At 43.8% G+C, this 24,592-nt stretch overlaps 2 protein-coding genes across 2 annotated transcripts; both read right to left on the reverse strand.

Moving 5' to 3' along the window:
- Positions 1-469: 469 nt before the first annotated feature.
- Positions 470-3,439, reverse strand: LOC145800917 (uncharacterized). Its single transcript, XM_082890673.1, has 3 exons — positions 1,849-3,439; positions 1,070-1,659; positions 470-838 (listed from the first exon to the last, which is right to left on the reverse strand). Exons 1-3 carry the CDS (start codon positions 3,437-3,439, stop codon positions 470-472), a joined length of 2,550 nt encoding a protein of 849 aa, XP_082746799.1.
- A 4,177-nt stretch (positions 3,440-7,616) lies between these two features.
- Positions 7,617-10,586, reverse strand: LOC114296063 (uncharacterized). Its single transcript, XM_082890674.1, has 3 exons — positions 8,922-10,586; positions 8,217-8,621; positions 7,617-7,985 (listed from the first exon to the last, which is right to left on the reverse strand). The coding sequence occupies exons 1-3, from the start codon at positions 10,584-10,586 to the stop codon at positions 7,617-7,619; spliced, it is 2,439 nt and encodes an 812-aa protein (XP_082746800.1).
- Positions 10,587-24,592: the final 14,006 nt, after the last annotated feature.

Below are 24,592 nucleotides of genomic sequence, written 5' to 3' on the forward strand. Positions count from 1 at the left end.
TTGAAACAAATTTGGGGTCCCTATCTGACACAATTGACACCGGAATACCATGAAGCCTTACAATTTCATTTACATACAATACTGCCAACTTATCCGCATTATATTGAGTCTTTACAGGCAAGAAGTGAGCAGACTTGGTTAATCGGTCCACAATGACCCAAATCGAATTCATTCCTCGAGGAGTCCTCGGTAATCCCACAACGAAGTCCATGGCCAAATGCTCCCACTTCCATTCCGGGATTGGAAGGGGTTGTAATAACCCGGCTGGTCTTTGATGTTCCGCCTTTACTTGCTGACATTGTAAACACTTAGAAACAAACTCCGCGATCTCCTTTTTCATATTTGGCCACCAAAAATTCGGTTTCAAATCTCGGTACATTTTAGTACTTCCCGGGTGTATTGATAATCGCGAGGCATGTGCTTCCTCTAGCAATTTCCGTTTAAGCTCCAACATATTGGGAACACATATTCAACTTTGAAACTTTAATACCGAGTTTACATAACTGAACCCCGATTTTGGTTTTACTTCCAACTCTTCATAGATTTTCCTCAAAGTCTCATCTTCCAATTGATGTAACTTAATCTCTTCCAGCAAGGTGGGTTGAGCTCCTACTGCTGCCAGTATGGCCTCCTGTTCACGTACTACCAGGTCCATATTCATCTTATTCAGTTCGATCCTCAACTCTTTTCTTTCTACCAACAAATTTGCCAAGTCCCCCATATTCTTCCGACTAAGTGCATCTGCCACCATGTTAGCTTTCCCAGTATGATATTGGATCTGCAAGTCATAATCCTTAATCAACTCGAGCCATCGCCGTTGCCGCATGTTCAACTCTTTCTGGGTAAACAGATACTTGAGACTTTTATGATCAGTGTAAACTTCGCAGGTTGTACCATAAAGATAGTGCCGCCATATTTTCAAGGCAAAAACTACTGCCGCTAATTCGAGATCGTGTATGGGATAATTCTTCTCGTGGGGTTTCAGTTGTCGAGAAGCATAGGCAATAACCTTTCCATTCTGCATTAGTACACAACCAAGCCCCTTATGCGAAGCATCACTGTAAATTACGAATCCTTCGGTACCAGATGGTAAGGCCAGAACTGGTGCTGTCGTCAATCTTGTTTTTAATTCTTGAAAAGCAGACTCCCGCTCCTCTGACCATTCGAATGTAACTCCTTTTCGTGTCAGTTGGGTAAGTGGCACAACGATTTTGGAGAAATTTTGAACAAACCTCCTATAATATCCAGCTAACCCCATGAAACTTCGCACCTCAGTTACATTAGTGGGAGTGGGCCAATTCACAATTGCTTCAAATTTGTGTGGATCAACAGAAACTCCTTCCTTGGTTACCACATGCCCCAAAAATGCCACTTCTTGTAGCCAGAATTCACATTTCTTTAACTTTGCATACAGTTTCTTCTCCCGGAGTATTTGAAGAATTAAGCGAAGATGATCCTCGTGAGCTTCTGCACTCTTCGAGTATATAAGAATGTCATCAATAAAAACCACCACAAATTCGTCTAGATAAGGCTTGAAGACGCGATTCATTAAATCCATAAATGCTGCTGGTGCGTTTGTAACCCCGAAGGGAATAACCAAAAATTCATAATGGCCATACCGGGTCCGAAAAGCTGTCTTCTCCACATCATCGGCTCTAACTTTCAATTGATGGTAGCCAGACCGTAAATCAATTTTTGAGAAAACTTGTGCCCCTTGTAACTGATCAAATAAGTCATCTATCCGCGGTAGGGGGTACTTATTTTTAATTGTCACCTTATTCAGTTCTCTATAGTCGATACACAACCGAAGTGTTCCGTCCTTCTTTTTCACAAACAGTACTGGCGCACCCCAAGGAGATACACTCGGGCGGATAAATCCCTTATCAAGCAGATCCTGTAATTGAATCTTCAACTCTTTCATTTCAGCTGGTGACATCCTATAGGGTGTCTTTGAAATGGGTTGGGTTCCAGGTGCCACTTCAATTATAAACTCGATTTCTCGGTCTATTAGTTGGCCCGGCAATTCTTCGGGAAAAACATCCGGAAATTCACGGACCACTGGGATCACATCAATATTCTCATTCATCCTCTGCCCTTCTAAAACACTACATAGATGCCCCCGACAGCCCTTTCGTATTAAGTTGCAAGCCTTCATGGCAGATATCAGGTAAGGTGGAGAAATCACATCCTGCCCTTGAACCACAGACTCTGATTGCCCCGGAGGATAAAAATTGATTTGCTTAGTCACACAGTTTATAGTTGCACCATAAGCACTTAGCCAATCCATCCCGAGAATAACATCAAAATAAGTCATATCGAGAGGCACTAAATTAGCATACACCCGAATATCCCCAAATTGAAGTTCACAAGCTAGATATATGGTAGCACAAATCATAGATTCTCCCAAGGGGGAGGACACACACAACATGCAAGATAAGTTTTCTTCAATTTTATCTAAATTAGGAGCGAAGAATTTTGACACAAAAGAGTGAGTGGAGCCAGAATCAAACAATACATGCGCAGATTGACCACAAATAGTAAATGTACCTGACACCACTGTCGCTGTATTTTGTACATCACCTGGAATCAAAGCGAACACCCTACCTGGTCTTGTAGTGTCTTTGTTATTACTCGGTTTGATAGCCGTCTTCGCATTAGGGGTCAGTGTAGACCCCACAGAACTTGTAGCAGGTCTATTGCCTTTTTGTTGAACCAATTGCGGACAATCCCTTACTAAATGTCCCGTTTTCCCACATTTAAAACATGCTCCTGTCCTCCAGTGACAAGTTCCTCGATGTTGCCTTCCACAGTCTGGACACATTGGAGTGGCATTTTGAGCAGAATTAGTGGTGCTGAAGTTCCCTGAATTGTGCTTCTTCGCGGGTGGAGTAACGGATCCCTTTGACCATTGGTTGTTTTGTCTCTTCCCTTTCCACTCGGAAATCCTATTCTGGGCCGCAAGGTTTCCTTCTGCAATAACAGCCCTTTCCAGCACTTCAACGTATGTGGGTAATTTTAGCATATTAACCCGGTCCAAAATGGCACCCCGTAATCCCCCTTCAAATTTTCGTGCTTTCTTATAGTCGGTATCCACCATATGAGGGGCAAACCGAGCTAATTCAGCAAATTGGGCCTCATATTCTGCAACAGTCTTATTTCCTTGTCTAAGAGTCTCAAATTCCGTTACTTTCTTATCTCGCACGCTTTGAGGAAAATACTTATCGTAGAACAGCTCTAGAAATCTATCCCATGTTAAGTCCCGATGCACTGTTCTTGTAAGCATCCACCATCTTCGTGCCTCATCTTCAAGAGTAAAGGCGGCAAGTTGCACTTTCTGGGCTTCAGTACATGGAAACACTTCGAACAATTTCTCTATTCCCAGCACCCACGCTTCAGCTTTCATAGGTTCAATTCCCCCCTTGAATGACGGTGGTTTCATCTTTTTGAACTCCTTTGTGAGTGTGATGGTTCAGTCCTCAACATGAACATCTTGTACTGCAGGTGGAGGTACTGGTGGTGGTGGCGGTTGTTGCTGTTGCTGCCTTAGGGTCTCCGCCATATCCATAATCATTCTTTCCATTCGGTCCAATCTTGCCGAGGTAGCCTCGTCCGACTCTTCCATCCTGGTTCTAACCATAACCTGCATAATATTCAATTATACCCGACAAACAAAGTTCAAATTGTTAGCGTTAGCAGAGTACATTCTTCGTTGCCATCGGTCTTCCATACATTCTTAGGATGCCATGCATGATGCTTAAATCTTTTCTAGACATCCTAAGGCTCAATGGATCTGTGTGTGAGATAGCAACTCGTGCTCTGATACCACTTGTCACGCCCCTTACTTGCCCCTAAAAGTTTAGGCATGACCTAAACAGAAAATGACACTTAATCTGGTTCTATAGAGGGGCCTGCCCGGAAGCTACAAAACATAATTGATAAAAACCAGAGAGTATGACATCCATTGAGCTACTAAGTCATGCTAGGATCAAAAACATTTCACTAAACAAGTACATTAGAAGCCAAAATGCATTTAAGAGTTGGTTATTTACAGGCATATACAAAACTAACCCCGAGATGGGGTATATAACAAAATCATTAAGTACATATCAACTTAAGCCAATAACAAAAGTGTGAGTCACCATCTAACGACTTCACAAAAGTAGGGTCCCGACCCCACGCTTGGCTGTGCCTAGGCTGACAAAAGTATGACGATGCCGAGCTAAGATTGACCTCCTGGTTGGCTACCTACAGAAACAGACATAACACAGGGTGAGCCAAGCTCAGTGAATAATAGTACTAATATGCTAGTAAATATATTTACTGCTGTAATCATGCCATTAATCTGTCTCTGTACGACCTGTAGGGACGACATAATCGGTTTATAATTATCATAATGTGGCCCCTGGCCTAAGCACTTTATACGTTCGGAAAGAGTTTTTGGGTTCACAATTTACAATTCCTCACATAAACCTTTGGTTCTGTTCAATCCACAAGCTCACAATAGGGACATTCATATCTCACACATCGGCCCTTGGCCTCATAATTTCTTTATTCACAAATGGCCCTTGGCCTCATTAGTTCACAATTCACAATTGACCATTGGTCACGTAGTTTCACATTAGGATTCTTAGCCACATTAATTCACAGTTGGCTCTAGGCCACATTGAGTCACAAATGGCACTAAGCCACATTGGTTCACAATTTCATATTGCCTTGATACCTTCCGGTAGTCACAACTTTCATATAGGATGCGTACAACTTCACAACCTTTTCAATGTTTTCACAATTTCGTATCAAATTATCTATAGCAGATATGTCATTTCATACCAACACAAGTTTAATAGTGACATTCATAACGTCAAGATATAACGTCAGTGTATCATGCAATGCTACTTTCTACAAGATCACAACGTCATTAATTATAATTACAGAGTAGGGATACATTGAAGCACTATTACTCACTGTGTTGTGGCGGTGCACTTCCTTTTGAGGTGCTTCCTACACACATGAACATATAAAAGATTACATTAGCCCCTTTTTCTTGTTAAACCAACATTCGGTTCACTTACTTTGATTAAATTAACGAATATTCAAACAATATTAACTGTAGGTTTTGACCACATTAGAGGACCCAACACGCAAAACGGAGCATCCCGACTTTTCTGCCCTGGGCCGCACGTGCGGCTAGGATCCCCCGCACGTGCGGCACACCTCCCGCACGTGCGGCAATGAGGCCCCGCACGTGCGGTTTTTGCAGTGTTGAAGTCCAACAATTTGCCATTTTCCCGCACGTGCGGCAGTGACTCCCGCACGTGCGGCTGAGGTTCCCGCACGTGCGGCCTTAGGCCCCGCACGTGCGGCGATTCTGCACTAAAGGTCCGAAATTTTTGCACAATTTTCTTCTTCTTATTAACATGTTTAGGCCTCAAAAATCTAACTTTCAATTACCCATATACAAGTTCAAAGCATGCAATTACATATGAACAAGGATCAAATTACACATTTCATTTGAGTAAGAATCAATCATGAATCCACAACTCAAATTCACTCCAAGTCACAAAATTTCTACTTGTTCTCATATCTCAACTCATAAACTTAGAACCATGCCACATACTTAAATTCAAACAAGCCAATTGAAGAAATAGAGTAAAGTTTCTCTTAGATACTTCAAATCGAATCAACACATGCAAGGTAAGATCATTTTGCTAATTTACTTCTCATACTCACATCACTACAACTTCAAACTCTTAGGGACAAGATTATAGAAACATCTTCACATAAATTATGACAAGAGGGTTGTAGATGAAAATTAAACAAACAATTACATACCTTAAGCCCAATCTCACCCTTCTTGAGAACCTTTTCTCTCTACCTCTTCAACTCCCAAGCTTAGTGTTATGTTTCCTTAACTTATCAAATGACCAAGAACACTCTTATATTTCCATAAAAAGAGAATGAGACAAAAATCAATCGTTTACACATCCGAAAATTGAAATTTCACAGAAGTGCTTAATATTACCTAAAAATTATGCTGGTTCCAAATATGTGATCAGTTTTGACTTATTAATCCGCTAAGGCCCTCAATTTCTACTTTATCGTTCGAATAGTAACAGATACATTTCTTTCCTAACAGATACGATTCATTCTACCAAGCATTACAACATAGCTACTTGACCTCATTCTCTTATACAGCTTCACCTTAGTCACTTAATAGCACAGAATAAAGGACGGCATACATCACAAGCATATATGAGGGTCGGGTTGTTACACTCTCCCCCCCTTAAAAAGTTTGGTCCCCCAAACTTGCTTTTACCTCAAAATGGGAACAGATATGGATACTGTTGCTGCATATCCTCCTCTTTTTCCCAAGTAGCTTCAGTGCCATAATGTTCTTGCCACTCCACCTTTACCATTGAAATTTCCCGGTTGCGCAATTGCTTTACTTGTCGCTCCAAAATTCGAAGTGGTCTTTCCTCATAGCTTAACTTATCATCTAGCATGAGTTGGTGATGGTCTATAACATGAGATGGATCTGATAGGTATCCCCGAAGCATAGAAACATGAAACACATTATGTATTTGACTCATACTCGGCGGAAGAGCCACTCGGTAAGCTACTAAACCCACTCTTTCTAGAATTTGGAAAGGGCCAACATACCGGGGCGTTAATTTACCCTTCTTCCCAAACCTCGGATGTCCCTTTAACGGGGTGACTTTCACGAACACATAATCACCTACTTCAAATTCCAAATCCCTTCGTCTGTTATCTGCATAGCTCTTCTGCCTGCTTTGTGCCGTTCTTAACCTCTCCCGGATAATTTTAACCTTTTCAGTGGTTAATTGCACAATTTCAGGGCCCAACAATGCCCTATCCCCGACTTCAGCCCAACATACAGGGGAACGACACGGTCTTCCATACAGAGCTTCATAAGGTGCCATCTCAATGCTCGAATGGTAACTATTATTGTAGGCGAACTCTATCAACGGTAAATGGGTCTCCCAGCTTCCTTGAAAATCCAATACACACAGTCGAAGCATATCTTCTAAAGTTTGTATGGTTCTCTCGGATTGACCGTCCGTTTGAGGATGAAAAGCGGTGCTGAATGTAAGTTCGGTACCCATAGCTTCTTGTAAACTTCGCCAAAATCTTGAAACAAATTTGGGGTCCCTATCTGACACAATTGACACCGGAATACCATGAAGCCTTACAATTTCATTTACATACAATACTGCCAACTTATCCGCATTATATTGAGTCTTTACAGGCAAGAAGTGAGCAGACTTGGTTAATCGGTCCACAATGACCCAAATCGAATTCATTCCTCGAGGAGTCCTCGGTAATCCCACAACGAAGTCCATGGCCAAATGCTCCCACTTCCATTCCGGGATTGGAAGGGGTTGTAATAACCCGGCTGGTCTTTGATGTTCCGCCTTTACTTGCTGACATTGTAAACACTTAGAAACAAACTCCGCGATCTCCTTTTTCATATTTGGCCACCAAAAATTCGGTTTCAAATCTCGGTACATTTTAGTACTTCCCGGGTGTATTGATAATCGCGAGGCATGTGCTTCCTCTAGCAATTTCCGTTTAAGCTCCAACATATTGGGAACACATATTCAACTTTGAAACTTTAATACCGAGTTTACATAACTGAACCCCGATTTTGGTTTTACTTCCAACTCTTCATAGATTTTCCTCAAAGTCTCATCTTCCAATTGATGTAACTTAATCTCTTCCAGCAAGGTGGGTTGAGCTCCTACTGCTGCCAGTATGGCCTCCTGTTCACGTACTACCAGGTCCATATTCATCTTATTCAGTTCGATCCTCAACTCTTTTCTTTCTACCAACAAATTTGCCAAGTCCCCCATATTCTTCCGACTAAGTGCATCTGCCACCATGTTAGCTTTCCCAGTATGATATTGGATCTGCAAGTCATAATCCTTAATCAACTCGAGCCATCGCCGTTGCCGCATGTTCAACTCTTTCTGGGTAAACAGATACTTGAGACTTTTATGATCAGTGTAAACTTCGCAGGTTGTACCATAAAGATAGTGCCGCCATATTTTCAAGGCAAAAACTACTGCCGCTAATTCGAGATCGTGTATGGGATAATTCTTCTCGTGGGGTTTCAGTTGTCGAGAAGCATAGGCAATAACCTTTCCATTCTGCATTAGTACACAACCAAGCCCCTTATGCGAAGCATCACTGTAAATTACGAATCCTTCGGTACCAGATGGTAAGGCCAGAACTGGTGCTGTCGTCAATCTTGTTTTTAATTCTTGAAAAGCAGACTCCCGCTCCTCTGACCATTCGAATGTAACTCCTTTTCGTGTCAGTTGGGTAAGTGGCACAACGATTTTGGAGAAATTTTGAACAAACCTCCTATAATATCCAGCTAACCCCATGAAACTTCGCACCTCAGTTACATTAGTGGGAGTGGGCCAATTCACAATTGCTTCAAATTTGTGTGGATCAACAGAAACTCCTTCCTTGGTTACCACATGCCCCAAAAATGCCACTTCTTGTAGCCAGAATTCACATTTCTTTAACTTTGCATACAGTTTCTTCTCCCGGAGTATTTGAAGAATTAAGCGAAGATGATCCTCGTGAGCTTCTGCACTCTTCGAGTATATAAGAATGTCATCAATAAAAACCACCACAAATTCGTCTAGATAAGGCTTGAAGACGCGATTCATTAAATCCATAAATGCTGCTGGTGCGTTTGTAACCCCGAAGGGCATAACCAAAAATTCATAATGGCCATACCGGGTCCGAAAAGCTGTCTTCTCCACATCATCGGCTCTAACTTTCAATTGATGGTAGCCAGACCGTAAATCAATTTTTGAGAAAACTTGTGCCCCTTGTAACTGATCAAATAAGTCATCTATCCGCGGTAGGGGGTACTTATTTTTAATTGTCACCTTATTCAGTTCTCTATAGTCGATACACAACCGAAGTGTTCCGTCCTTCTTTTTCACAAACAGTACTGGCGCACCCCAAGGAGATACACTCGGGCGGATAAATCCCTTATCAAGCAGATCCTGTAATTGAATCTTCAACTCTTTCATTTCAGCTGGTGACATCCTATAGGGTGTCTTTGAAATGGGTTGGGTTCCAGGTGCCACTTCAATTATAAACTCGATTTCTCGGTCTATTAGTTGGCCCGGCAATTCTTCGGGAAAAACATCCGGAAATTCACGGACCACTGGGATCACATCAATATTCTCATTCATCCTCTGCCCTTCTAAAACACTACATAGATGCCCCCGACAGCCCTTTCGTATTAAGTTGCAAGCCTTCATGGCAGATATCAGGTAAGGTGGAGAAATCACATCCTGCCCTTGAACCACAGACTCTGATTGCCCCGGAGGATAAAAATTGATTTGCTTAGTCACACAGTTTATAGTTGCACCATAAGCACTTAGCCAATCCATCCCGAGAATAACATCAAAATAAGTCATATCGAGAGGCACTAAATTAGCATACACCCGAATATCCCCAAATTGAAGTTCACAAGCTAGATATATGGTAGCACAAATCATAGATTCTCCCAAGGGGGAGGACACACACAACATGCAAGATAAGTTTTCTTCAATTTTATCTAAATTAGGAGCGAAGAATTTTGACACAAAAGAGTGAGTGGAGCCAGAATCAAACAATACATGCGCAGATTGACCACAAATAGTAAATGTACCTGACACCACTGTCGCTGTATTTTGTACATCACCTGGAATCAAAGCGAACACCCTACCTGGTCTTGTAGTGTCTTTGTTATTACTCGGTTTGATAGCCGTCTTCGCATTAGGGGTCAGTGTAGACCCCACAGAACTTGTAGCAGGTCTATTGCCTTTTTGTTGAACCAATTGCGGACAATCCCTTACTAAATGTCCCGTTTTCCCACATTTAAAACATGCTCCTGTCCTCCAGTGACAAGTTCCTCGATGTTGCCTTCCACAGTCTGGACACATTGGAGTGGCATTTTGAGCAGAATTAGTGGTGCTGAAGTTCCCTGAATTGTGCTTCTTCGCGGGTGGAGTAACGGATCCCTTTGACCATTGGTTGTTTTGTCTCTTCCCTTTCCACTCGGAAATCCTATTCTGGGCCGCAAGGTTTCCTTCTGCAATAACAGCCCTTTCCAGCACTTCAACGTATGTGGGTAATTTTAGCATATTAACCCGGTCCAAAATGGCACCCCGTAATCCCCCTTCAAATTTTCGTGCTTTCTTATAGTCGGTATCCACCATATGAGGGGCAAACCGAGCTAATTCAGCAAATTGGGCCTCATATTCTGCAACAGTCTTATTTCCTTGTCTAAGAGTCTCAAATTCCGTTACTTTCTTATCTCGCACGCTTTGAGGAAAATACTTATCGTAGAACAGCTCTAGAAATCTATCCCATGTTAAGTCCCGATGCACTGTTCTTGTAAGTATCCACCATCTTCGTGCCTCATCTTCAAGAGTAAAGGCGGCAAGTTGCACTTTCTGGGCTTCAGTACATGGAAACACTTCGAACAATTTCTCTATTCCCAGCACCCACGCTTCAGCTTTCATAGGTTCAATTCCCCCCTTGAATGACGGTGGTTTCATCTTTTTGAACTCCTTTGTGAGTGTGATGGTTCAGTCCTCAACATGAACATCTTGTACTGCAGGTGGAGGTACTGGTGGTGGTGGCGGTTGTTGCTGTTGCTGCCTTAGGGTCTCCGCCATATCCATAATCATTCTTTCCATTCGGTCCAATCTTGCCGAGGTAGCCTCGTCCGACTCTTCCATCCTGGTTCTAACCATAACCTGCATAATATTCAATTATACCCGACAAACAAAGTTCAAATTGTTAGCGTTAGCAGAGTACATTCTTCGTTGCCATCGGTCTTCCATACATTCTTAGGATGCCATGCATGATGCTTAAATCTTTTCTAGACATCCTAAGGCTCAATGGATCTGTGTGTGAGATAGCAACTCGTGCTCTGATACCACTTGTCACGCCCCTTACTTGCCCCTAAAAGTTTAGGCATGACCTAAACAGAAAATGACACTTAATCTGGTTCTATAGAGGGGCCTGCCCGGAAGCTACAAAACATAATTGATAAAAACCAGAGAGTATGACATCCATTGAGCTACTAAGTCATGCTAGGATCAAAAACATTTCACTAAACAAGTACATTAGAAGCCAAAATGCATTTAAGAGTTGGTTATTTACAGGCATATACAAAACTAACCCCGAGATGGGGTATATAACAAAATCATTAAGTACATATCAACTTAAGCCAATAACAAAAGTGTGAGTCACCATCTAACGACTTCACAAAAGTAGGGTCCCGACCCCACGCTTGGCTGTGCCTAGGCTGACAAAAGTATGACGATGCCGAGCTAAGATTGACCTCCTGGTTGGCTACCTACAGAAACAGACATAACACAGGGTGAGCCAAGCTCAGTGAATAATAGTACTAATATGCTAGTAAATATATTTACTGCTGTAATCATGCCATTAATCTGTCTCTGTACGACCTGTAGGGACGACATAATCGGTTTATAATTATCATAATGTGGCCCCTGGCCTAAGCACTTTATACGTTCGGAAAGAGTTTTTGGGTTCACAATTTACAATTCCTCACATAAACCTTTGGTTCTGTTCAATCCACAAGCTCACAATAGGGACATTCATATCTCACACATCGGCCCTTGGCCTCATAATTTCTTTATTCACAAATGGCCCTTGGCCTCATTAGTTCACAATTCACAATTGACCATTGGTCACGTAGTTTCACATTAGGATTCTTAGCCACATTAATTCACAGTTGGCTCTAGGCCACATTGAGTCACAAATGGCACTAAGCCACATTGGTTCACAATTTCATATTGCCTTGATACCTTCCGGTAGTCACAACTTTCATATAGGATGCGTACAACTTCACAACCTTTTCAATGTTTTCACAATTTCGTATCAAATTATCTATAGCAGATATGTCATTTCATACCAACACAAGTTTAATAGTGACATTCATAACGTCAAGATATAACGTCAGTGTATCATGCAATGCTACTTTCTACAAGATCACAACGTCATTAATTATAATTACAGAGTAGGGATACATTGAAGCACTATTACTCACTGTGTTGTGGCGGTGCACTTCCTTTTGAGGTGCTTCCTACACACATGAACATATAAAAGATTACATTAGCCCCTTTTTCTTGTTAAACCAACATTCGGTTCACTTACTTTGATTAAATTAACGAATATTCAAACAATATTAACTGTAGGTTTTGACCACATTAGAGGACCCAACACGCAAAACGGAGCATCCCGACTTTTCTGCCCTGGGCCGCACGTGCGGCTAGGATCCCCCGCACGTGCGGCACACCTCCCGCACGTGCGGCAATGAGGCCCCGCACGTGCGGTTTTTGCAGTGTTGAAGTCCAACAATTTGCCATTTTCCCGCACGTGCGGCAGTGACTCCCGCACGTGCGGCTGAGGTTCCCGCACGTGCGGCCTTAGGCCCCGCACGTGCGGCGATTCTGCACTAAAGGTCCGAAATTTTTGCACAATTTTCTTCTTCTTATTAACATGTTTAGGCCTCAAAAATCTAACTTTCAATTACCCATATACAAGTTCAAAGCATGCAATTACATATGAACAAGGATCAAATTACACATTTCATTTGAGTAAGAATCAATCATGAATCCACAACTCAAATTCACTCCAAGTCACAAAATTTCTACTTGTTCTCATATCTCAACTCATAAACTTAGAACCATGCCACATACTTAAATTCAAACAAGCCAATTGAAGAAATAGAGTAAAGTTTCTCTTAGATACTTCAAATCGAATCAACACATGCAAGGTAAGATCATTTTGCTAATTTACTTCTCATACTCACATCACTACAACTTCAAACTCTTAGGGACAAGATTATAGAAACATCTTCACATAAATTATGACAAGAGGGTTGTAGATGAAAATTAAACAAACAATTACATACCTTAAGCCCAATCTCACCCTTCTTGAGAACCTTTTCTCTCTACCTCTTCAACTCCCAAGCTTAGTGTTATGTTTCCTTAACTTATCAAATGACCAAGAACACTCTTATATTTCCATAAAAAGAGAATGAGACAAAAATCAATCGTTTACACATCCGAAAATTGAAATTTCACAGAAGTGCTTAATATTACCTAAAAATTATGCTGGTTCCAAATATGTGATCAGTTTTGACTTATTAATCCGCTAAGGCCCTCAATTTCTACTTTATCGTTCGAATAGTAACAGATACATTTCTTTCCTAACAGATACGATTCATTCTACCAAGCATTACAACATAGCTACTTGACCTCATTCTCTTATACAGCTTCACCTTAGTCACTTAATAGCACAGAATAAAGGACGGCATACATCACAAGCATATATGAGGGTCGGGTTGTTACACCACTGAAATCCAGTAGATTTTTAGTGGCTATCACACTATTTTGAGAGCTAAAATCAGAGAGGGGTGACCCTCTCACCCCCTGATTTGTTTACTATCTTTGTTGGCCTGCCAAAGGGGCTCCTACTTGCATGTTTCAAAGTCACATTTCAGGCCCTATTTGGTGAGTTTTAAGGTCTGCCTTAGCTCTGTCCAGAGCCTTTTTGGCCATATTTTGTGTCCCTCATGCATGTGTAGAGCAATCCTCCTCAAGGCCTTTCAAAGGGACCTTTCATTGCATGCTTCATTGACCCATTTCAGGCCCTTTTCAGTGAGTTTTAGGGTTGTCATAACCTCTTTTCAGAGGTAGTTTTTCCACTTTGTATGTCCATCATGTATGTGTAGAGTAATCCACCTCTTGGCCTTCCAAAGGAACACTTCATTTTTGCATGCATTGACTGAGTTTCAGTGGTTATTTGGGCATATTTTGGTGTGGAATACTTTTTTTTTTGGCCAATTTGGTGAGCCCTCATGTGCTTCACATACTTGTAGTGTAAATCATGGTTCACTAGCTTATTTCGCATGCTTTGTTGACCCTTGATTTTAGCCCTTTTTGGCCATGCCTTAAATTGATGTGGTGCATATTTTGGACTGCCTTAGCTCTGTTTTCAGGTCTCATGGTCGAATGATGTTTGTTTTACATGCTTGTAGTTCAATACCCATACTTAACTTTGAGTTTTGAGGCTCATTCCATGCATATACTGAGGTGTGTTCATGTTTTGGGTCCATTATACATCATATTTCAGAGCTTGTTTGAATGCCATATTGCCATGTTTTGTACTCTTTAAATGCGTTTGAGAGTTGGGCTGGTATGCCTCATTTACCGACCATTGAATGAGCTCCATTTCTTTGCATTCCGAGCCATCATTTTAGGCCATTTCCCCACTGTTTTAGACCTTCCTAGGGTCTGTTTGGGGTTGATTTTGTCATTAGTGCATTATTTTGGGTACCTCTAGAGTAACGCACTTCACTAGTTTCGGTACCCGAGCCCCCTAGCTTGCATTGTGTGCCATGTTTGCATGTTTCGGGACCATTTTGTATCATGTTTCAGAGTTGGAGTTTGTGTGCTTGTATGCCATGTTGCATCCTTTTCTATGCTTTGGTAGAGTGGCATTTGATGCCTTAGGATCGATCCCTTGCATTGTGCATGCTTGTATGTGTTTCGGTTGTCTCATTTCCATCATATGGCCACTAATGTGAGTGTGGCTGAGGTCCACTCATGTTGGTGTAAGTCCATCGTGCATTGTGTATGCCATTTCAGTCCATAGCATTGTGTATGTTAGGTTGTATGTTAGAGCATTGTGTATGCCATGTTACATCACGTGCATTGTGTATGCCATCTCATTTGCATTGTGTTTGGGATAGGAGTTAGCCCAAGCACGGGAAACGAGGGACGTTCCGTACTCCAAGTGACGAAACGTGTATCAATTCCCGGTCGCCGACATTCCGGATTAACCATGATGGAGTCTAGGCCTTGTTGTGTTTATATGTGTATTCATTTCACACCGAGTCGTGCAATTCGACTCCTCGGCCATCGTGCATCGAGATGCATGATTGGTGGCACGAGGATCGAGGTGTGCATACATGTGTGAAAATACTTTGCCATGCCCCTTTCTTGTTCTCTGTTGCAGCAAATCAGAAATCAACAACTTTCTAAAGCCTTGCACAGCATTCCGGGGTTAATTGCAAATAGAGGTGAATCGGGGCATCGCAATGGATTTCCGCGCAAGGCAACTCGAGCATGCATCTTTCATCATTCGGAACAGAGCTGAGGCGGTCCATGAATTTGCATGCTAGTTTGTTTACTTTCCTAGTTAATTTGTTAATTAAATAGGGTTTTGTAATATTTAATCATTCATTCGGACTGTAATTATTTATTCGGACTGTATTATTTATTCGGACCCTCCGAGCGAGGGCATAATTGTAATAAGTGTACGTGTGTGTGATGTATGTCTTCCAACCCCCACTTCTTTCTCCCTTTTATTTACCAGCTTATGATGGTTAGATTAGGGCATGTTTCAATTAGCATACTTATGCTCGCATGTTTGCATCCATTCATCTGTCTTGCATGCACCGGGCTCGGCGCATCATACTAACTGCATCGTATTTCAATTCCGAGTTGAATACTTGTTAGTTATAGTATTTCACATGCCATCTTTAGAATAGACGAGCCTATTGTAGTCGCATTCCTGCATGTGTTGCATTAGGCATTTCAGCATAGTTAGGATCATGCATGAATCTCTAACATAGCTTCTGTTTTGGCTAGGAGTACTCGATAAGTATTTATGCTTTAGCATCCTTGCATGTGTGTGAGTGACTGTCATGATAGCATGCTTACCATGAGGCTATGTGCTTATGTGATATACCTGCCTGAATGCCTGTGGGTGAAGGTTGGGTTGCTTGAGTTGGGATAATTCGTCGAAACCCGTGTTTTAGCCTACTTGCGAGTAGCAAACTTCAATCCATTTTTAAAATAAACGGATGTGCGATGCTTTGTTCCAATTTAGGCAATCCAGTTTATACTTGTATGCTGTGCGCATCACATAGTAATTCTAGGCTAATAAACCGGAATAAGAGCATATAATGTTTTCAAAACTCGATACCATGGTTAGTAGAGGCCGATCTTTGATCGGGCGAGCGAGGGTGCTCACGAAGTGACCTTCCCTAATCGTATCCAAGTTCCCAAGCAGAGGCAACTTTGGTGATGACGGACACGTGGCCTTAGGCAAACGAGTCAGGGTTTCCTAAATTTCCCAAAATAAAATATTTAGGTGGCGACTCTGTATCTGGCAAAGCAGTCCATGTTTGGTACTTCTTTCAAAAAAATCTGTTTTAAAAAATGATTTGCCGGATTTGGACTCTTTGATGATTCATCGGTCTTGCATTGCACTCTGCGAGATTAGATACAGGACCGTGACACTTGAGTCCTGAACTGTAGTGAGCCCAAATGAACAAAACCGGGGGGGGGGGGGGATTTCCCTCCCGGGACGTTCGGGGACGTCTACAGTTTTTGGCGACTCTGCTGGGATTTAGAGAACTTGACTCGAACTCGTGATATCTGGTTTTGACCACACTTGTGTGTTTCTTTGCATTGCATTTCCATTGGTGCGCCTAGGACACCGTGTTTGCCGTATGCTATTCCTGAACGGTTTGTCGGAGGCTCGCTTCAAGAAACGTGCCATAAGGCTGACCGGTTGCGGGCTCTGCCACGACGGGAACACAAACCCCGGTTTTACCGGGGCACCCTTTTTGACCGTTCGACCTAGTGCATATTCGGAATCCATAGTGACCATTCCAAAGCTAGGACAGGTTGCTTACCCGATTGTAGGTTGTTTGAAACCGTTGCGTGCGTAGTGAAACCGTAGCTCCTGACAAAATAGGACAGGGAAACCCTACCCCAACATAGGGGTGTTTTGGCTCTCACTTGCTTGTTATGTGCTTTTAGAGTGCGTCTGTACAGGAATGCACGTATCAGTTTGCAAGTTTGGGCATCAGGCCTGCGGGCACCAGTTCAGTGTTTTGAGAATCAGTTATCTGCGGGTTTCAGATTCAGTTTTTTGGGGGGCAGTGATATGGGGATAATGATCAGTGTTTGAGAACAATATTTTCAGCTTATCGACTGTGTGTTGTGTTGCCCAACTGTGTGTTGTGTGTGTTTATTTTAAGCCATTATGCTGACCGTTTGTCTGGTTGTTATTTCCTTATTATTGCTTTATTTATCTTTTTGCTAGGGGTAGTTTAGCACAATTGCTTCAGACTAAGCAGATATTCCCTGAGCACCTTGGACAAGAGGTCGCCGACTCAATCGATCTGAGGATCTGGTCGACGGACAACTAGTGTTCCACTCTCTACCCCCAGTTATCAGACGGAGGTCAAGAAAACGCAGTGTATCCAAGCAAAGATTGCCAGATCAGTGGACTTTGAACAGTCAGGTTGAGCTTCCCGAGGCTACTCCAGAGTTAGACCTACCGGTAGTTCAGATAGATCAGGGCAGTATGGCAGGAACGACAGGAGTTGAGGAAATGATGAGTCAGATGCAGGAGACCATGAGAGCTATGCAGCAGGACGCTGTTCGTCGAGATGAATTTGCCAAAAAACAGGTCGAGACCATGGCCCAGCAAGCAGAGTTAATTGCTAGGCTGCAACAACAAACCGGGGCATCTCTTTCACATCAAGCTCCTCCACCTCCAGGGGTTCAAACACCCGAGGAAACACCTAATGTCTAGGAAGGTACGGACATTCCGGTAGGGCCGGCTCCGCCCCCGATTTTACCCCAACTATCCAAAACACCTACCAATCTACCGGACTCTCCCTTCGAGTTTGAGGTCGACCCTACCGTGTTGAAATTGAGCAAGCTTGAGAAGTTGTTCAAGAAATCCCAAGGGGTGAAGTCTATCCCGGACATTGAGGACGGGTACACCGACGTGGCTGTGACGCTACCAGATAGATTCAAAATGCCACAAATTGACCGCTTTGACGGATCTGGGGATCCCATTGTGCATCTCCGGTTGTTCTCAGATATACTACGGCCGATGGGCCTCACTAGACCGCAGAAGCTTTCATTATTCGGCCGGACCCTGTCGGGTGTGGCCGCTATCTAGTACGCAAAATTAGAAGATGATGTTAAGCGAAACTGGGATGAGATGGCCGAGGCTTTCATTGCACAGTACTCCTATAATACGCAAATCGAGATTATAACCCGTGATCTTGAGACAACAAGACAGGAGCCTAAGGAGAGCTTTTCGGAGTTCGTAGCCAGGTGGAGGGCGAAGGCCTCAATGATGACCCTAAGGCCTACCGATAAAGATCAAATTCGGATGATTGTGCGCAATCTCCAGCCTAAGCTGATGCAGAAAATGATCGTGCTCCCCTTCCCTACCTTTTCAAATCTACACGAGATGGAAGTACAGATTGAGGATGCCTTGCAGCAGGGCTTGATTGATAATGACATAGAGCAACCCAGAAGAACCTTCAACCGCAACAACAATACAGGCACCAGCAATGCCGCAAATGCTAGAGCTTTAGAAGTAAGCATGGTCACTACCATTCCCCCTCCAAGACCTATGGCAGCTACACCTTTCTCCGGCGTGTCCGGAAGCAACACACAATTCACCAAATACCAACCTCGAGGCCAAAGAACCTTCACCCCATTATATATGCCCCTGTCCAAGGCTCTGGGGGTATTAATCAAGAAAGGGCACTTAAAGCCCCTGGAGCCGAGGCCATTGCCAAATCCACTCCCTTCCTCTCATAACCCAGCAAAATACTGCGCATATCACCAACAACATGGTCACGACACTGACTAATGTTTTAGATTGCGTCACGAGATTCAGGATTTCGTTGACAAGCAGGTGTTTGTGCCTCCCGAAAAACCCAATGTCACAACAAACCCTCTCCCACCGCACAACCAAGCTCCACCCCCCAAACGTATCAACTTTATCCAAACTGGGGTCGTATCTTACGATCCTAGCATATATATCACCTTATCTCACCTACCCAAGCCGGAGGTGCTCCTTCCTGACTGCACTGACTTGTGCATGTTGGACATCTCCAGAACCCAACCTGAACCAATGGTAGTGACTGTCAAAGACAGAACATGGAAGATTTTAAGGCAAACTGGGATTGTTGAGTCAGAATCCGTAGAATCTGGGAGTTTTGCTGAGGAGGTATACAGCCCGAGTGACTACATTCTATCAGTGGGCCAAGTTGGGCCAAATGTGGAATTGCCGGCAGGAGCAGAGCTTTGTGTAATACAGGGGGATGAATCTGGTCAGAGGATAGGTGACTTGGAAGCTGTGGAAGAGGACTTTGCTAACCTCTAATTTTTCAATGAACAAGATCCAGAGGGCATGATAGTCAACTGGTCAGATTTTGAGGAGTCAGCAGAGGTAACCGGGTGGCTTGATGACCTACCAGATGTTGTCGATGAAACTCAGTTGGAACAAGGCTCGGCAGGGGCGAGGACATCAGTTGCGGCCGGAAGGGCCGGAGATCAGAATGCATCGCCAGAGAGCGCCGGTGCTAAGAATTTCGCTCAGGATCTGGGCATTTGGAATACAGGAATTATAGAGCAGCCAGTTATACTGACGCAGTTGGAGCAAAAAGGAGTCGAAGAGTTTGAGAGAATCAGAAAAGCCAAGGCCCCTAAGGGGACTGAAAATGCTATGTACACGAGGGTAGAGAATGCTGCGAGCATGTGGACGGAAAGTACTGCAAGTATAATTGTACCGGAGCTGGACATGTGTCTGTTGGCTGCCGATGGAATGTGTTGGGAAAACGATGATCTATGTCTTGCCCACACGGATGGGGATTGGGGGAGCAACCAGCCAGACGATACGTGGTACATTGGCGAAGTCGATCATATGACTAGAAGCGGGCGGTATTTCAAGCCCTCACATCTAGATCAGCCAGAGGCGTCTGGGAAGGATAAGGAGGCCGAGAAACATAAAGAGAAACAACTTGAAGAAGAGGCTGTGCTGAAGCAGTTGAAAAAGATATAAGCAGACATCTCCATCTGGGGACTGCTTATGGCATTGCGAGTGCATCGACAAGCTTTCTTATTGGCCATGGACAAGGCCAAGCTCTCAATAGACACCACGTCTGAACAACTGGTGGGCTTAGTTTTTCCGGGAGGGGCTACCCCGATGTTGACTTTTTCTGACAAAGAACTGCCACCTGAGGGTTAGAACCATAACAAGCCACTCTACATCTCTGTGGAGTGTAGAAACAAATGGATACCCGTGGTGCTTGTCAACACAGGGTCCGCCATCAATGTGTGCCCGATAAGAACTACATATGCAATCGGTTTAAAGACCGCGGACTTTGTGCCGACAGCCCATGTGATTCGGGCATTTGATAACACGAGCAGAGAAGTAATGGGACAGTAAAAATTCAGACCAAGGTTGGGCCGGGACAGCATGAGGTAGACTTTCACGTCTTAAAAGTTCCTGCGACCTTCAATCTACTTTTGGGGCGGCCGTGGTTGCACCAAGTAAAGGCAGTTTCGTCCACCTTGCATCAGATGGTGAAATACCCCCATGGGAAGGGAGTAGCCATTATTTTTGGGAATTTAACGATCCATCCACCGCCAGAGGTGTCTACACCAGTCTTGAAAATTGAGCACTATATGGAGGATGTGTTCTTGTCCGGTTTCACTCTAGCTGAGGTCCGGGTCGTGCAGCACATTTTGGCTGTTAATGAAGGAGTGTATGTCAGTGCTCAATCAGTATACCTCATGAACAAGCTTCAACACATCCCCGGGATGGGATTGGGAAAGAGCGGCTGGAAGAGCGTTATAGCGTTGGCCGAAGTGCCACACAACCCACACACCTTTGGCTTGGGTTATCTGCCCATCAAAGAGGATTGGATAAGGAAAGGTAAGGAGATGGCTGGGAGAGCCAGAGTAAAGAAGGCAGGGAAGCCATATGAGTTAATGCACCGACCCATCCAGGGTACCCTAAACGGACGCTTTGTCCGGGAGGGAGAGGACTTTCCATTTTGTGGCTTCCCGGAACCATGGTTGAACGCAAAGAGGAAGCCCGTGCTAGGGTTTGAGATCTTCTTCGACCTACAGTTATGCGGGGATGACGTTGCCGAAGAGCAGACGGACCCATTAGCTGAGGATGAGCAGAGTAAGAAAGTGAAGTCTAAAGACGCCGAAAGTGAAATGGGGGTAGCGCTGACGTGTCTACTTTCAGATCCTCCGATCGAATAGAAGTTCTTGGGGAATAACTTCTCGGTATGCGTGATCGGGAATGAAACGGCTGCGGGCCTACCAGCAAACATTTTGGATGCATCTATCGCACCCTCTCTCATTTGGCAGTATAAAGAGGAATTTTTGTCAAGCAACACCGGGTCACGTAGTGAGCTGGAATCTGATTCCACCGAGTCTGTTGAGTCGGAATCAGGTTTCAGCTCGACTGAGTCTGTGTCCGAGTCCGGTATTCCAGGGGGCGATAACCCAGATACCACAGTCCTGTCCATGTCATCTTTTTCTTTTTCTTTTGAGTCTGTTGTAACCGAAGAATCGGACGATTTGGATTTGCTTAATGAGAATGATGTGGCTGTGGTTTCTGAGTACTTTTCTGTGCCCTTGATTTATTGCATTAACTCAGATTTTCAAAATTTTGATGAAAATGACGAGGAATAAATTCCTTCGATTTTGCAACGCTTAATTGAACAAGAGCAGAAAAGATTTGTCAACCCTTTAATGGATGAAATCACTACTGTGAATATTGGTACTGAGGAGGACCCGCGGCTGGTCCAGATCGGGTCCACGTTGTCTTCGGAGGAACGCGAGCGCTTAGTCGCTTTATTAAAAGATTTCAAAGTTGTTTTCGCGTAGTCCTACGAAGACATGCCTGGAATCGATCTTGAGATTGTACAGCACCGGATCCCTCTTGACCCCGAGGCTCGACTCGTTAAACAAAAACTCAGAAGGATCCGCCCGGACTGGGCTCTCAAGATTAAGGAAGAGGTCACCAAGCAAATCGACGCAGGTTTCCTATTAGTATCCGAATACCCAACTTAGTTGGTCAACATCGTTCTGGTGCCGAAGAAGGATGGTAGGATCTGGGTATGCGTGGATTTCAGGGACTTGAATAGAGCTAGTCCGAAGGACGACTTCCCTTTGCTGCATATCGATGAGTTAGTGGACTTCACAGCGGGGCATGCTTTACTTTCGTTCATAGATGGCTTTTCGGGCTACAACCAGATAGTGATGGCACCTGAAGACCGAGAAAAGACTGCATTCACCACCCCTTGGGGGACATACTGCTACAGAGTGATGCCCTTTGGGTTAAAGAATGCCGGAGCTACATATAAACGGGCCGCGACCACGATATGCATGACATGATCCACAAAGAGGTTGAGGTGTACGTGGATGACATGATTGTCAAGTCCAAGGAAAGAGAGGGCCACTACACCGCCTTGCAAAAGTTTTTTCAAAGGATCAGAGAATTCCGGTTGCGGCTGAATCCTCAGAAGTGTACGTTTGGTGTTACAGCAGGGAAAATGCTGGGGTTTCTGATTACACAAAGAGGTTTCGAAGTCAACCCTTCCAAAATCAAGGCCATCTTAAAAATGCCACCACTAAGGACTGAAAAGGAGGTGCGAGGCTTTCTGAGTAAAGTACAATTCATAAGACGGTTTATCTCAAAATTAACTTTGACTTGTGAACCACTTTTTGGCCTCCTGAAGAAAGGAAAGAAATTCCAATGCCAAGCTGCTTTTGAACAGATCAAGGAATACTTACAGAACCCACTTGTGCTGTCACCACCTGAACCGGAGATGCCGTTGATTTTGTATCTTTCAGTAATTGAGACTACAATGGGCTGCATGCTCGCGCAAGAATGTGAAGACAAAGTGGAGAGAGCCATCTACTATCAGAGCAAGAAGATGCTAGAGTATGAGACTCGTTACACACCGTTGGAAAATGCTTGCTTAGCCTTGGTATGGGCTACTACGAAGCTGCGGCACTACCTGTTAGCTCCCTCCGTAATGTTGGTTTCACGACTAGATCCCATCAAATATCTCTTCGAGAAACTGGCACTTACGGGTAGGCTAGCTCGTTGGTTGCTGTTGCTTTTCGAATTCGATCTGAAATATGTGACGCGCAAGTCAGTCAAGGGAAGAGCAGTAGCAGAATTCTTAGCCGATCATCTAGTGGAAGGAGGTGAAGCAGTTGAGTACTTATTCCCAGATGAGGCCATTTTTCATATCGAAGACGAAACTTGGACGATGTACTTTGACGGAGCGTCAAACCAATACGGGTATAGGATAGGGGTATTACTGATAGCACTCGACAATTCCTGTATCCCTCTAGCATTCAAACTCTGATTCAAAGTTTCGAACAACGAAGCAGAATATGAGGCATGCATTGTCGGTCTAGAAACAGCCCTGGAGCTAGGGGCAAAACGGTTGGATGTCATCGGGGACTCGAACCTTGTTATGTCTCAAGCAAAAGGAGACTGGAAGGTCAAAGAGGAAAAGATGATAATGTACCACCAAACCTTGGATCTACTGATTCCTCGGTTTGAGAAGTTAAAATTCACTCATCCACTAAGAGAAAACAACAGGTTCGTAGATTCACTAGCAACTCTATCTTCCATAATAGACATCCCGTTTGGAGTCCGGATGCGTCTAGTCATTATCGACCAGAAAGTTATGCCGGCTTACGAGTCGATTGCTGCTATAGACGAGGTTCAAGATGAGAACCCCTGGTATTACGATATTTGGAATTTCTTGGAGAAGGAAGCATATCCACCAGGGGTAAATGCCAAGGATAAAAGGGCAATCAGAAGAATGGCCGTTCAGTTTATCATCTGCGGAGGTCAATTGTATAAGAGAGGTCATCTGGGAATGCATAAGCTGTGCATCGAAGCTAAAGAATCAAAACGTTTGATGGAGGCCATCCATGGAGGAGAATGCAGTGCGCATATGAACGGGGTAATGCTAGCGCAGAAGATCCTCAGACAAGGTTATTATTGGTCCACCATGGAGGAGGATTGTATCGGCTTTGTTCGGCGATGCCACAAGTGTTAGATCCATGCGAACCGCATGAACATTCCGCCGTCGAAGCTGTACAATATGACTTCACCATGGCCATTTTCAGTTTGGGGAATCGATGTGATCAGTGCTGCTACTCCGAAGGGGTCGAATGGGCATGAGTTCATCCTAGTCGCGATAGATTATTTCACGAAGTGGGTTGAGGCCCAATCTTATGCGGTGTTGAAGGCGTCGCACGTTGCAAAGTTTATCAGAAACAACATCATCTGTCATTATGGGGTCCCAAACGAGGTCATTTCAGATAATGGTTCCCACTTCAAGAAGGAAGTGATTGATTTGTTGGAGAAATACAACGTGACTTTTCATAAGTCATCCACATACCGGCCGCAAACCAATGGAGCAGTTGAGGCCGCTAACAAGAACATCAAGCACATACTGCAGAAGATGGTGGAAACCTATCGGGACTGGCCAGATAAGCTGCCGTTTGCTCTGTGGGGCTACCGGACTTCAATTAGAACTTCTACTGGGGCGACTCCATATTCATTAGTTTATGGGATGGAGGCCATTCTACCTATTGAAATTGAGGTTCCGTCTTTCCGTGTACTGGCTGAGTGTCAAATAGCTGAAGCATAT

Source organism: Camellia sinensis, chromosome 10, assembly GCF_055761805.1.
Source record: "Camellia sinensis isolate YWXY chromosome 10, ASM5576180v1, whole genome shotgun sequence".
NCBI classification, from domain to species: domain Eukaryota; kingdom Viridiplantae; phylum Streptophyta; class Magnoliopsida; order Ericales; family Theaceae; genus Camellia; species Camellia sinensis.